The sequence below is a fragment of the Fukomys damarensis genome, unplaced genomic scaffold (genome assembly GCF_012274545.1).
Source record: "Fukomys damarensis isolate Sample0158 unplaced genomic scaffold, DMR_v1.0_HiC HiC_scaffold_18, whole genome shotgun sequence".
NCBI classification, from domain to species: domain Eukaryota; kingdom Metazoa; phylum Chordata; class Mammalia; order Rodentia; family Bathyergidae; genus Fukomys; species Fukomys damarensis.
The window spans coordinates 53,081,233-53,096,742 of NW_022900930.1; the positions used below are offsets into that span (position 1 = coordinate 53,081,233).

General features: G+C 48.2%; 1 protein-coding gene across 1 annotated transcript in view; it reads left to right on the forward strand.

Annotated features, from left to right (window-relative positions):
- Positions 1-15,510, forward strand: part of Csmd1 (CUB and Sushi multiple domains 1) — a 1,140,625-nt gene that overhangs the window by 822,071 nt on the left and 303,044 nt on the right. Inside the window, exon 10 of the mRNA XM_010620376.3 lies at positions 641-744. Within this exon, the coding sequence (XP_010618678.1) occupies positions 641-744 (104 nt within the window). The remainder of the gene's footprint in view (positions 1-640; positions 745-15,510) is intronic.

Sequence of the window (15,510 nt, forward strand, 5' to 3'; positions counted from 1 at the left end):
AGAGAGAGAGAGAGAGAGAGAGAGAGAGAGAGAGAGAGACAGACAGAGACAGACAGAGACAGAGACAGAGACAGAGACAGAGAAAGAGAAGAGAAGAATGGAATGTAAGTAAGCTAGTTTAAGGCTTTGTAAAACTAAGCGTAGGAACAACTTTACACCCTCAGAAAGTCTTTTTGTGTATTAATCAGGATAATTACATGACATCTGCACATAGAATTTTAAAAGTATTTATTATGGGGTGATCTGGGATATCTCAAATTATAACTGCTTAACAATAATTACCCCTTCATTTGCTTTTATTAGGTTACATTTTTAGTTAATCCTAACAATTTATTGTAAATAAAATTGATAGCTATTTAACTTAAAGTATAGGCAGTTTAATTTCATTTTTTTGTACCAGAGTATTTCATTTTAGATGGGACAACAAAATAATTTAAAAGAATACAAACTCTGAAGCCCTCAGAGTCCTATTAAGTAAATCCTCTAACGTGCGTGTGCCTGTCTGTGTGGTCAGTTAACGAAGCTTCCCGGCCCTGGACTCCACTGGGATCAGGATGGAAGGTTCACCACTGTGGGTGTTTGCACACTAACCATCACGGGAGCTCCTGGGCTACTGGTGACTGCTGTGCTTTCCGTTCAGGTCATCAAGCTCGCGTTTGAAGAGTTCGAGTTGGAAAGAGGATACGACACGCTCACCGTGGGGGACGCTGGGAAAGTGGGGGACACCAGATCCGTCCTGTATGTGTAAGTTTGCTGTTCTTGTTCTCAGTCACCACGAGGTCCTGCCCCAGATGCTAAACAAATGCTGTGGCCGGCTACCCTAGTGGCTTCCAATCTGTGCAATGAGAACCTATTTAAGATTGGGTTTTATCAGCATCAGTTGTTTTCTCAAAACATTAAAAATTTGTTTACAGCCCAAATTTTAATAAATAGAACTCACAGAAGATAAACAGTAGAAATGGCCAATTCTCGGCTCAGCTCCTGCCTCATTCCACTTTCCTCCAGTTTCATCCCATCCTGTGCTGTGGGAAGTAGGGTGTTTTCCAGAAACACCGCTCTGTAAAGCTGGATGGTGAAAGAGCAGAGACCGTGGGAGGTGGTGCTGGAAACTCACAGTGCATCTCCCGAGCCCGGGGCCTGGAAGCCCAGCCCAAGCCATCACCAGGGTATAACCCCTCACACCTGCAGATGCACCTGCTCTGACCCCTGGCTTCATGCCCACTGCTGCTTGGCATGGAAACTTGTGGAGAGCTTGGTCTGTTTTTATCAGACCAGTTTTAGCAAAACTGGAATAAAACTTGAGGGTCCTCATCAACCAATGTTTTATATCAAAGAGGAAGCTGTCCCGTGTCTTCTTCACCAGAGGGCATCGTGCAGTAGCTCTTGAGACAGGGAGGATGCCAGAATCTGAGCTCATCCACAGCAAACATTCTGCAGGATTTCCTTTCTTATTCCTCTTATATGTTGCTGAATATGTCTCTTTAGCTATGGAAAGTTTGCCCTTGAGAACATTAATGTACTGTGCTAGAGAAAGCCCCATTGTGCTCACACAGCCCCTTTATTTATGGATTGCTTACAAGACCACTCGCACTCTGAAGAGGCATTGTGGTTGGTGAGGCTGTCTGTGCTTTTAGAAGTGAGAGGACTGCACTAGGCCATGCCTGGACATCCATCTTCCACTCACTGTACTTGGAGCATCTTTACACCAAAGTGTCAGTTTCTATCTCCTCTGTCCAGGGCATTGTGATGAACTGCAGTGATTAAAATCATGTTACTGGCTTTGGCTTGTAATAGTTCCACTCACCGTGCTGGTAATGTCACAGCTGAGTTACTGCCACCCTGGCTTTGAAGTCCCCCCATACCGCCTTCCCTGGTGCTCATGGTTGCCCTGTGCTTCACTGATTAGCAACACCCTCATCCCTGCAGGACGTGCTCAGCCTGGCTAGGTTATAGGGTGCTCTGCAGTCTCAGCCAGTTGCATTCTGGAGAGGTGTCCACCCCAGGTCACTGCCCTTGGTATCCTTACCTGGGTCACGTACTTGACTGAGTCTCAGGGGCTCATGGCTTTGCACCCTGACCCACACTCCTGTCTGGTTTCATAACCAGCTATGCAGTGCAGGATTTTGCATGCACACTTTGCTGTGGTTTAATTCATTTCCCTTCAAGAAAGTTTCCAGCCAAGGTGGGGAAGAGGTGTCCTCAGAGGCATGGTTTTGTCTGTGTATACCTAAAGTGTTGCATAAATTGTACTCTTCCAACACTGCGCCGTGCAAGGTCCCTGTTTCCCCCAGTGCCCGCCTAATTATGACGATAGCATTCATTGTTCGTATTTTGCCAAATTACTAAATGAAACTTGCATCTCTTTAGCTTTAAAGGTGCAGAGTCCTAGGTGGGGAGGCAGCGCTGTTGGCCAGCTTCCCCGGGCTGCCACACACACTGCCATCCTTGGTCAGGGCAGAATCCACTGTCCAGGAGCAGTGATAGAAAGGGTCGTGCTCAGGGCCAGAGTTGCTGGCAGCAGCTCTGCTGTTTATTGTCCCTGCGACCCTGAGGGAAGTCATTTTACCTCTCCATCCCTGTTTCCAGGGCTATAAAATACTTATAACAGACATTTCCTGCCCACATTAAGGAGAAAAATGAAATAATGAGTGCAAAGTCCCTGGAGAGCTAATAAAGGTAACTGGTATGTTCGCAGACATTATTATGACCATAACATCTAATTTAAAAAAGGATGCAGTGAAAACTAATGAGAGAAATTTTAAAATAAATGCAAAATTTAAAACATAAACGCAGCGAGGTGACGCCCTTAACTCCCTTCAGGTGCTATTAAGGGCTTCTCGTTGCGCTCATTCCTAATGCTGCGTGGTTGGGGCGGCAATGGCCAGCTGTCACTACAGCAACACGAATGTTATGAGCTCCTCTCTGTAGCTGCCATCTATAAAGGAAAAGCTAATGGCCGCGGAATCAGACCGAAGGCTGCTTTCTTCCATCCTGTGTCACTCCCAGATTAGAGGAGGAAGAGCAGCAGAGGCTCCAGTTCAGACAACCCACGGGCAACTGAGGGTCTTTGTTATTCCCAGCACGGAGCTTCTAACCTAACCAGGCACCACACGCACCGTCAGAGGTGGACGGCAGGCGGCACAGTCCGGACCACCTGGCACATTTCAAATGCGCAGGAAACATCTTCACTGTGCACTGCCTCTCACCCACAGTGTGTCCACTCCCTGCACAGGGTCCTGTGGGATTCTGTCTGATCTTGGTTTATTTAAAAGACATTTGCAAAGGGAGATAGAGTAAAAATGCGGTAGTTCATCCTAAAATCTACAATTTTTGTTTTGTGTGGTTTTTAAAATTTCTGTTAATGGCTTTTACCTTTCTCAACTTTTGTTGCACACACACACACACACACACACACACACATAATGTGTAAACATGCAGGGGTTCCTTCAGGGTCCCGCTCCTCCCAAGAGAAGGTTGATGTTATTTGTACAGACTCAGGAAGATTAAAGAGCATAGTTAAAAAATCTCTATTGTGTGCTTTCCAAGAATATACCCTGCCAGTTTCCTGGAACTAACCTGCAGTTAGGCTCTACCTTGGGCCACCTGGCCTTGGCAGTTGCTGGCTGGCGGGATGGGAGGGTGCATGCATCCAGGAAGTCCTAGGGTGGCATGGGGGACAGGCTGCTGTGCCCAGCACTGCGCGGGGACAGTCCCACAGGGAAGCTCCATAGAGGATGTTACCACAGGCAGGCCTGCTTAGGGCGCCTCTGCCCATGGTGGGGAGCAGAGTAGGACCTTCTTCCTCCTGTGGCTGTGGGGCCACCTGTGGGAACCCCAGTTCTCCTGCCCCACCCTGGACAATGGGGGTCACCGTTGTTTGATTCTGGTCCAAGGCCATAAGGCACGATTGTCTTTAATTAGAAGATTCCTGGAGGGAAGCCCTGCTCTGTCTGTATTTCTCTGCTGTCGCCCCAAGAGCCCAGCACTGAAGCCAGTGCTTTGGAGCCCTTAAAGTTAGGTAGCAAGACGGGGAGACAGCTGCATCCCAGCTCTCTAGGTAAAGCTTCTTCGCTTCCTATGAGAAGCTGTGAGTAGAGCTCAGAGCCTTAGAACTGCGGATCCAGTGAGCCGAACCACCTCTTTCCTTTGTCGTTCTCCTCAGACTCAATCCTGGATCCCAGGGACAGGGCGGGACCCATCCAGGGAGACTGCACTGCTCTGGGCTCGGGCGTTGTCCTTCTAGTTTTCCTTTCCCTGCTTTTTGCCTGAAACCATCTTTGCTTGATTCTTCCGAGAAGTTTTATTGAATACCAAATATTATGGTAGAGCTCAGAGGGGGAAAAGAAAGAATAAATGGTGGCCTTTGCCTTGAGGAGTGAGTAGATTACTGACATAGATTTTATATAAATAGCATGAAAAGTATAAATTATTAGTAGTAATAATAGCAACACATCTTTCCCTTTTGTGTTGTATCTTATAGTGTGCAGACATATTACACTCTTGTTTTTATTGATTTTAGTCTTCAATGTAAAATGTCTCAAGAATCTTACAAGCTTCTAAACATTTATTTGGTTTGGTTTTAGGAAAAAAGTCACCTCTTCTAAGCGTGTTTTGGCTGTATTTGTGGAATTTTTTAATTCTTCTGTGTCTACAAAGTAATGTATTCATAAATATATATCCCAATAGGATAGAAGCAAGTGTTAAAATAAAAGTTAATATCAAAATGTGTGATTTTTAATAAAACCTGAACTATTAGTAAGAGTAAGTCAAGATTGAACAGTGGGTTAGGGAAGTGCATAACTGCACAGAGGTCACTGAATCTACAGTGAGGCCGTTTTAATACTTAGGGACATTTGGGAGCTGCCGAAGCCCGTCCAGGAGGGCCGCAGCGCTCTCCACACCAGGGCCCCCTCCCCCTGTTTTAATCCCTTGCAGTGCGGTGACTGCTTCCATCCTGGGACCCGGCACGTGGCCCTGGACACATTCTTTCTTCTCTTTCGTCCCCTCGCCTCTTCTCCCTCCCTGCTCCCTTCAACTCTTCCTCCCCGTCCCGCTGGCAAAAGCCTTATTTTCCTTTACTTCATTGAAAATTTGCCTCCACGGTGTATGTAGAAACCACCACGTGTGAAACCTTACACACCGGACCCTGGGCAGGTGTGGAGCAGCCCCTCAGAAAGTGGTCACTTCCCCCGGGGCATGAGAAGGAGGACTCTGGGCGGGGCCTCGGCCTGCAGCCTACAGGACCTCACCTTGTGCGCTCTGCCGCTCTGCCTCCTGTCTGGCAGTGTCAGTGGTGTCGCCTCCCTGGCAGTTGTTACGCGTTTCCACTGAGAGCTCTGCACATTCAAGCTGAGGTTTGCCAATGCTTTCCCTCAACCTGGATTTGGCTTTCTTCCTCCCCAAGCCAGTGTCCATAGAGAAATGACTTTGGCTGGTGGCTCCGGTGGGCGAATCTCCATCCTGGGCTTTGGGGTGCAACTGAAGGATGCTGCCTCGCTTTAGGGTTGGAGATCCCCTCTGTTTCTAACAGTTGTATAGTGTTTCCTTGACTTTGGGGCTGTCATCCATTTCCAGCTGCTCCGGGTGAGTTCACGACACAGTCTGGGTTCGTATCCAGCTCTGCCCCTGTGTGACTGTCCATGCTGCTCTCCCTGAAAGCACTGTGCTCTAACACCATTGTCAAACATCAGCTGAGTAAATTCCTGTGGGTCTTTTCTGGGTTCTGCATTTCGAGCCTTTGTTCTGGATCTGTTCTCCCCCAGTACACTGAGCCCACTGGCCACTTCACAGGGAGGACGTGGGGAGTGGACTCTGAGAGAGGGTTCTCAGTTTACTCTGCTTTGTCAAGGATATTTCAGCCCTTCGATGACTGGTGCCATCCTGGGTGAGTTTGGGAATAGCCTCACGTGCATGTAAGCACCTTGCTGGAATTACAGCAGAAACTGCATTCCCTGCAACTTGAAGTCCACTGCTGAGCGGTGTTTCCAAGTGGAACGTGTTCCGTGGCACGTCTCCCTTCCTTCTATCTTGTTCTAATGGTGGGAATGCACTGGTGATTTTTAATACAGAATCAAACATATAAATAATCCGTTTCCTTCTTCAGTACAGTGCAATTCTTTTTCTAAATAGTTCTATTTGGATTTCTAGAATTTTATTGACTATGTTTGCATCTGAATGCATGAAAAATATTTTAGTCTCTCCCTCCCCCCTCCCTCTCCCTCTCCCCTCTCCCTCTCCCCCCTCCCTCCCTCTCTCCCGGTTTTGTCAGAGTCCAGTATCAGGTTAACATTTATTTAATGAGTCATGTAGTATTTCCTTTTATATTTTCTAGAACAGTTTGTGAAAATTTGGTGTTAATTCTTCCCTACAAGGTCGCCTGTACATTTTATGTTGGAGAAGTGTTTAGTTACAATATTAATTGCTATAACGGCTACAAAGCTGTTGAGATTGTTTCTCCGTGGTTGAGTTTGCACTTCGTAATTTTTGAGGAATCCGCCCATTTTAATAATCTATGGAATTTGAGACTGAATTTGTTCATAATATTTGTTTATTATCTTTTTAATGATTGTTGACTCTCTAATAATATCCACCGTGTTATTCCAGATAATCTCTCCTCTTTTGCTATAACGGCTACAAAGCTGTTGAGATTGTTTCTCCGTGGTTGAGTTTGCACTTCGTAATTTTTGAGGAATCCGCCCATTTTAATAATCTATGGAATTTGACTCTGAATTTGTTCATAATATTTGTTTATTATCTTTTTAATGATTGTTGACTCTCTAATAATATCCACCGTGTTATTCCAGATAATCTCTCCTCTTCCTTTCCCTCTCCCCCCCCCCCCCTCTTCTCTCTCTCTCTCTCTCTCTCTCTCTCTCTGTCCCTCTCTCCTTTGCCCCCCCGTTTCTGTCTCTGACTTCTGATTTTTGTCATACCCTCCCTCCTCCAACTTGCTTTGGGATTCCGTTGCTCTACTTTTCCTAGTTTCTTGAGGTAGCTACATCAAGAACATTTTTTCAGTCTTCCTTGATTCTGATGTCATTGTTTCATGTTTTCACTGTTCTCTTGGCATTGTTTCAGCTGCATCCCACATAATTTTATATATTGTGTTTTTATTTTCATTTATTCTATATATTTCTTACTACCTCACTTGAAGCTTTCACTTGGAATCATGTGGAATTTTAAAATGTGCTGTGTCATTTCCACCACTTAGAGATTTCTTGGTGCCTTTTGTGACTGGATTCTAGTTTGGGTCCTTTACAGGGAGAGAGTCCTTCACCCATGGGGAGCTCTCTTTGTGGGTCTTGGCTGTGCTCTGCACTGAGTGCATGGTTTTGTGACTCTTGCGGTCCTGAGGGCTGAGTGTCCTTTCTGATATTTAATTTGAATACTAAAGAGCAGGGCTGAGGACCTCAAAGACAGACTTGATTTGTGTCCTTCTCTCTGCTCCACTGATTTTTGCTTCACATTTTCGGCTCTGATGTTTGGGTAGTGACCACCGTCTGGGTGGTGACCTCTCCTTGGGGGTCACCCCTTGATCTTTATGGGATGCCCCTTCTTGTCTTCAATCTTTTGCTCTCATGCCCATTTCATCAGAGATTAATAGAGCCACTTTTGCATTTTCTGTTATTAACATCTGCATGTTCTACCTCATTTCATTTTTAACCCTTAGGCCACCAATGTCATTGACTCAGAGGTTGGTTTCTTTTAAGCAGAATGTGTTACTCACACTTTTTTTACACATTCTGCCAATATGTCTCTTGATTAGCATATCCTGGCCATTTGTATCTATGAAAATGATTGACATATAAATGCTTTGCATACCTTGCTATTATTTACTATATCACTTCTGTGATTTTCATTCCTCTTTTTACTTACATTTCTGAGTTTTTGATTTTATTTTAAATTCTACCTTGGTGTATTGATGGTGTCTTTAAATCTGTTTCTTGATAGTCTTCAGAGTGGTTGCTGTGGGTGTCAAACCTGCATGAGCTCCAGCAGTCCCTGAAATATTCCCTTGTTGCTGTCGCAAATTTCTGCAAACTTGGTGACTTTAGAAAACGGAAATTGATGGAAATCAGGTTCACAGGGCCAACATCAAGGTGTCAGCAGGGACATCAGCCTCCACTCTCAGGGCAGAACCTGTTCCATCTTCCAGCTGTGGTGGCCAGGGCCAGTTCTGGACTCTTCATCCCACTGCTGCCTCTGCGGTTGTCTGGGCTGCTGCTTGCATTGGAGATCCCTCTGCTCGCCCTGAGATGGTGTCTGAGGTCCTCCTGAATGCCCCCCAGTAAGAAGCGCACTGAGTTTGAGCCCTAATCCCTTCACTGCATACTCCTTCATGCACGAGGTAGCACTGGAGGTGCCAGGGTCAGGGAGCCGATGTGCATTATCCATTGCCTGCTGCAGTTGGCACCGGCATTGATCACTCAGCTTTGATCACTCAGAGTGAAGCATGCAGATGCCGCTGCATGCAGGGCTCTCTACTGCCCCAGCTTTGTAAGTCACACTGTCAAGTATCAGATGCTGTTGACTTTTGTTTCAATCATCAATGCAAATTCTGGAACGCATGGTGAGAGCAGTGGTCTGTGTCACACGTGACATCCCTGCTGTGTCCCGAGCTTCTTCTCCACCTGCTCCCCAAGCTGTTTCATGCCACCATTTCTTTTTTGTGAAGAATGTCCTTGAACCGAACACTAAACATAGATCTCCAAACTACACTTCATTTGTAGCAGCAAACTCCTGCCTGAAAACTTTTACACATGCTTCCCTTGATTGATAAGGGGCAGGTCTGAGGAACGGTCACTGTGGTCAGCAGTTCTTGCTCAGAAAGTGCATTGTCCCATGGGGCAGCGCCAGGTTTGCTCTGGTTGCCTCAAGCTTGTTTTCCTTCTCTTTAGTTTTCAAAACTTAAACTGGACTCATTGGGGGATGGGTTTGTTGGGTTTTGGGTTTTGAGAGTGCTCATTTAGCTTCTTGGGTCTACAAGTTGACATATTTGTTTTACCTACTTCGAGGGAGTCCTGCCTCTTATTTCTTCACATCTTCCAGCCCCTCTCTCCCCTCCTGCGGGGCTGTGACGCCACAAAGCCTGGACCTGGCCTTGAGTCCCACAGGCTCCCCAGGCTTTTTTCAGCTCTGTCCTCTTTTCTTTAAACTTTTTCTCCCTGTTGTTAAGTGCAAGTGAATACCACTGATTTGTTCTCATTTCCACTGAGTTTATCGTTGTCCTCTCCATAAATGAAGCAAATCCAGAAACTTTTATTTTAATATCTATATTTTAGATTTTGACTTCCCAGTTTACTTCGCTTCCTATGAAAATAACTCCTATGTGTTTGGAGACCTTTCTTTTTTTTCTTTTACATTTGTTTGCAGAGAATTTGTAAATAATGATTGTTCTGTGGTTAAAAGATGACTGCACTCAAACCCTCGTCTGGTAATTCCGACCTCCTGATCCCTTCCATTCCTGCCATGGATGCCCTTTCCTTGCTCCCGCTGTGCTAGGCTATGTCAGGTGCCATTGGCTTCCTTCACCTCAGCAGAGAAGCTCCTTCTTTGGCCAAGCCTGGGCCATCAGCGCTGATGGTTGGCATCTGCTTGGTGGACCTGGTGCACAGCTCTCCCACTGCCCCTGCAGGCCTGGAGGAGGACAGAGGGACCCACCCAGCGGGACACAGCTGGGGTGCCTGGAGCAAGCTGTGGTGAGATCTCACCCCAGCACCCCACCCTTGGCCCTTCTGCTTTGCTTGTGGCTCTGGGTGAAGAGGACATCTCAGCCATGACAGCAGACGCACTAACTGCCTCTTTCCTGCTGGTCCCCCCAGTCCAGTGCCTTTTGTGGAAAAGGATCCGGTGTTTCCACCGAGTGCCTTTTGTTGTCTGTGCTCCACAACCCAGCCTGCTGGTGGTCAGGAGGCACCATGTGCACTAAGGGGAGAAATGAGTCTACCTGGAGTCTTCTGTTACCTGGCAGGGATGGAAACACCTGGCATGGGTAGCCTTCTATTTGGGGAGTCCACAAGGCACCCCATACCACACTGTTTCCTTGGTCGGGGAACTAGCCCTGCTTGGTTCTTCCTGCCCTTTGTCTGCGGTGTTTCCTGGTCTTCTCTAAAATTCCCAGGATTCCCACTGTGCTCGGAGAGGAGAATGAGAGAAAGGGTCTTCATGGCCACAGGACTGGGAATCTACATGCTTTGAAAAGGCCTGGGCCATCCAGTAGAAGCAACCTATAAAACACCTGCACCTTCACCATGGGCCTCTGTTGAGCTTTTCCTTTGTGATCTGTGAAATCCAGAGGTTTGGGTTCAATTTTGCACAGCTCCACATGGGAAACCTTGGCATTCTCCTGCTGACTCATGAATTTAAGAGGCGATCGTCAGGGCTGATGCAGTGTGTGCCCTCCCCTCACTGCCTGGCACGATGGAGCCAGGCCAGAAGTCAGGGCCACACAGATGGAGTGGGCACCCGGGACTGAGGAATGAGACCCGGCTGTACCCCAGGACCCTATGCCGATGGGATGGTGTCACCACTTTAGCCCATGTAGAAGTTACCCTGAATTTTAGCCTTGCACGTGAGAAGGTGATTATTCTTGCAGATGTGCCTGCTTAGTTCTGACTCAGCGTAGCTTCTGACCCAGAGCCCTGTTCACTGCCCGGCTGTGTGCAGTGCTGCCTGTCCCATAAATGTCCCTGCCAGTAAGTGGCCCAACTGCCAGAGGACAAGGAGCCTTTCACTGACCTCCCCTGCTCCCCTGCTGCTCACGTGGCCGAAGAATCATCTGTGAAGATGGACAAGACCTAGAGGTGCCCCCGGGGCCCCGGGAGGAAGGCCAGTGTGTGGAATCCTTCTCCTAGCTGCGTTGATCAACTACCTGACTCTGCCAGGGCTCTGGCAGCTCTGTGTGCCTCCTGGAACATTTGGGAGGGTGTCCCTGTGCTGCAGGCACTCAGTCTGCCCTGCAGGGGTAGTTGCCTGGGTACTGAGCAGATCAGCCTGCATCCACTTACTGTTTTTCTCTGGCCCACACTGTAGCACCCACGGAGGACAGCAGCCAACACAGCTGCAGGTCCCTCACTGTGAATGCCCGGCCCCCAGAAGGAGCCGTGGGCTGTGCACAAGAGGAACGGCGAGTGCATGGAGCATGGGGTGGGGCCGGCTTGTGTACTGGAAGCCCTGCCTTTCTCATTTTTACAGTAAGTGCTCACAGCCAGCTCACTGTGCTCTTTCAGGACCTGCCAGGAGGCAGGCGTGGTGAGCTCCGGCATTGTCTACGTAGATTTCATGTTTGGCCCTTTTAGGACACGCTTAGATTGGGTTTCTTCCAGCTTTGAGCATTTTCAAATCACAACACGGGGCAGCGGGGCAGTGGGGCCTTGGTGTGGACTAAACACTGCTGTGTGGGGCTGTGCAATCGATGCCCAGTTCAGGACGCAGCGGCTCCTCTCCCTCTGCAGCCGCAGGCTCCACCCGGACCCCACACTTCTGATCTGTGCTCGGGCACAGCTCCGTGTTTCTCATGGCCGCACAGAGACCAGACCACATGTAGACGGAGACAGCACTTCCGTGGGATGGAAAGCGATGCAGCCATCGGGGAGCGAGCCACGAGGGCCTGTGGCCTTCCCGGGCTCAGCGAGCTCTCTGCCAGGCATCTGCTGTAGAGAAGCCCAGGGTCCAGTTCATAATCCGCAAAGCCCAGCAGCGAGGCAAAAATCCTGCAGCGGTGAAAAGGACTTAGCCATGACACTGGTACAAAGGGATTCTGCTTGGTGTCACCCGGGGATGCTCAATACCCGGCAACAGGGGGTTCATGCTTCGAGAAGGAAGTTGGGGTTCAATCCCCCCCAACTAAGCAGGTGAGGAAAGAAGGGGTTTGGACCTTTCAGCAAGGACCAGTGGGAGTTGTGTCCAGAGGTGAGGCCTGCTGGCGCCTGCTGCCAGCAAAGCAGAGCCAGACACCGGAGCCAGTGAGTGGCGTGGGTCCCACGAGTGTACAGGAGACCAGGCTGTCTGTGGGTGGACTCAGTGCAGACACTGTTGCTTGCCGCTGCCCTCCTTGGGTCCACTCCACAGGGTACCTGAGGTCATCACTGTGAATGCTGCTGGTTTCAGTTCAACACGGATGCCACCTGGGAGGAGCCAGCAGCAGCCTCAAAGTCCACCAGGAGGGGTGCACTTCTGACCTGAAGACCCTGCAGACACAGCTCAACTCAAGGCTCCTCTTTCCCACCTGAGGAAGCAGGTTCTGTGAAACAATTTCACTGGAATCACAGGATGAATTAATGACAGCACCGTGACAGACCCCAAGGACCCAGTCCTTGTTATGGTGCCTGAAATAAAATAAGGAATAAATCAGCGTCTGGAGACACTGCCATGAAGCGCAAGTGTGTGACTGTGATGTGGGTTAGTTGACATTTTCACACATGAGACGTGAGGACACCCATGCCAGGGCACTCACATGTACACATGAAGGAGCCCAGAAATGAAGGCGCCCGTGACATGCAGGTATCTGGAAGGACGGGGTGCTGGCCGTGATGAGTCTATATGAATTGGGGTACGTGGGGTTCTGTGGTGATTGGGAGGCAGTCCTTGTGCTGTCCAGGTGAGGCGAGAGGAGACCAGTGAGGCCCTTGGATCCTTAAGGCCTGGCTGCTCCCCAGGACACAGGAGCTGGGTCCTGAGGTGCCGAGAACCTCAGAGGACAGTGACAAAGACCAGGGGCTGGCAGAGGCAGTGAAGGAACCTGCCTGCCTGCACGAGTGCAGGGTTTGATGGCCAGTACCTCACAAAGAAGCACACATTGATTATGTGCTTGGGGTTGGTTGGGGTGAGGGCAGACAGTGCAGGGGGTGGGTCTCCCCAAAACACTTAGTCCTTTAACAACTGGGTAAAATTACTTTATTGTTTCATTGAGATAATTTTATTTTAGTTTAACCTAAAACATCATGAATTATAGTGTCAATTTTGGAGGAAATGGAGCTGCTTAAAAATAACTTCAAATTACATGTTATGATGTTTGTGAAATTATGATATCAAAACTAGCATCTGTTGTGTTCTTCAGTTGTTCCACACAGATAAACAGTGATGCAGGATGACAATGTCATTTACTTCCTCATTATAAATGTGTCTTCTGTCATTGCTCCAAAGTAAAATAGTTCCAGAAACCTCAAAGAGAAAAAAGAAGGAAAATGTTTTTCTTCAGATTAAATGATCCTAAAATAATTTTAATTTGATATTAACAAGTATAAAAATATATTGTACGTATTTCTAAAAGGCTAATTTTCAACACATTAATTGAAAATTAACTCTACTATAAGCTTTTTCAAAGGAACAGGAGTCAAATAAATAAGAGGCTTAAAACAAAGTCTGAAAGGGATAATATCCACCAACCCAATCAATTTGACTTTTCTTTGTGAAAATGTTGTGAGTAAAAAAGCATTGCACTTGCTTATTCAGTTTCATGTGAATTCTCAGAAAAAATGAATTTAAAAAGTCTAGTGCAGAACTATAAGAAATCCAAACATGAGCTCTTAGAGCTGTGACTAAAGTTAACCTAGGCAAGTTAAGTCTCTGCAGTGGGTTATAATTTTCTACAAGATAATTAAGTTTTTAATGATTTAAGATTAAGTCAAATATCTTGGCGGGAAGTCATGTTGGAGTCAAGGGGCTCAGACAGGAGAAGATGGTAGAGTGGCTGGCATGGGCTGCTCGGTCAAACTGAGATGAGGGAAGGGAAAAAAGCAGCTCAAGGCCCTGAGGGGACACAGTCAGCATGGGTGGCTCACGACTCTCTTCTGTGAGCCAGGAGCTGGAGGAGCAACTCAGGAAGACACCTGGAAGGGGACTGGCCAGGCAGATGGAACTTCTAGTTGTAGTTTTTTGAGAAATCTCCACACGGATCTACATACTGGTTTTACTAGTTTGTACTCCCACCAAGGGCGGAGAAGTGTTCCTTTTCCCCTCTGCCCCACCAGTGTGTTGTTGTTCCTTGATGTCTTGATGACAGCCGTTCTCTCTGGAGTGAGATGGAATCTCAGTGCTATTTCCATTCGTATTTCTACAATGGCCAGATATATTGAAATTTTTCCTGCGCTGACTGGCCCCTTGCACTTGCTAAAGAAGTCGTGCTCTAGTGATCCATGCAGACCCATGTTCCAGCAGCACAGCTCGGAATCGCTGCATCCTGGAAGTGGCCTACATGTCCACCCACAGATGACTGGATGAAGAAACTGTGCTGCTTACACACTACTCTGTCTAAGAAGAGTCCACCTGAGTCATCTGTGGGAAAACGAGTGCACCCTGAGACCATGGTGTTAAGTGAAAGGAGTGAGGCAGACAAGCTCAAACATTTCGTATCTCTTATATGACGAGCCAAAGCATACGTCAATTAAAGAGCAAAATAAAGGAAAGATGACAGGAAACAGGGAGACGCATCTTTTACAAAAGGGAAGGGGACTGATAGATAGAGGGAAGAGGGAGGTCAGGGGACAGGGATGGAGGAAGATGTGCTGGGCGATGCACCAACTCACCGTGGGGATGTGCTGTTGTGTGCTGGGCCTCGGACGATGAAACGGAAATAGGAGACCCCAAGAGGCCGGCGCAGCACACGTGGAGCTTCTCCGGTTTTCTTTGCCTACTCACAGAGAGAACCACCTGCTCATAGCAAGGAAAGTAAGGACTAGGAACCGGTCAGAAAAACTGATGGTTTGGGGCAGTAGCTACAAGAAATAAGAGAAAAGAAAATGCTCACTGTAGCCCAGAGAAACAGGCGTGATGCTGAGCCCCGTGCAAGCCTGGGAACAGTAAATACATACCCTTTGTCACAGACCACCCTCTCTCGCTCAGAGAGCCGAAGGTGGGGGTGGAGTGTGGGGCTGAGCCCATCTCAGGTTGGCCGGGTAGATGGGAGGCTAAGAGGTGGCCAGAGAATTGTCCGGGCTGCGGGGGCCAAAGCCCAGAGTCAGCTGAGTTGTGCAGGCCAGGGAAAAGGCCAGGAGGCCGCAAGGGATTCCCCGGGATCTGAACAGGCGGTCGTGTGCAAGGAAACCAAGGGGTGCGTTCAGAGGAGAGGGCCACAGCCTGAGGTCTTCAGGAGGAGGTGTGACTAGTGAGCTCGGAGTTGGAAGAGGAGTGCAGGGGACCGCACAGAGCTGAGAATAAAAAGCACGAAACCAGGAGTGACTTTACAGGAATGAGCCCTGTGAGCGCAGGTGGCCCACAGGGCTGGTGACAATCTGAGGACGGCCTTCCAGCTGGGTGGTGTCATGGCTCTCAAGGTCAGAGGGATCTGACCACTGAAGAGGGGTGGAAACGGGCAGTGTGGCGAGGAAGGACCCACGGATACGAGGACACACCACTCACGTGTGTGAGCCGCAGCTTAAGTGCAGCTTGTCTCTCTTCTCCTGGGAAAAGCAGTGAATCGAAATGAAAATTCAGTCTTCTAATCATATATCCGCATTGCCTAGGGAATGGTGAACCAGGGAGAGAGAGAGAGAGAGAGAGAGAGAGAGAGAG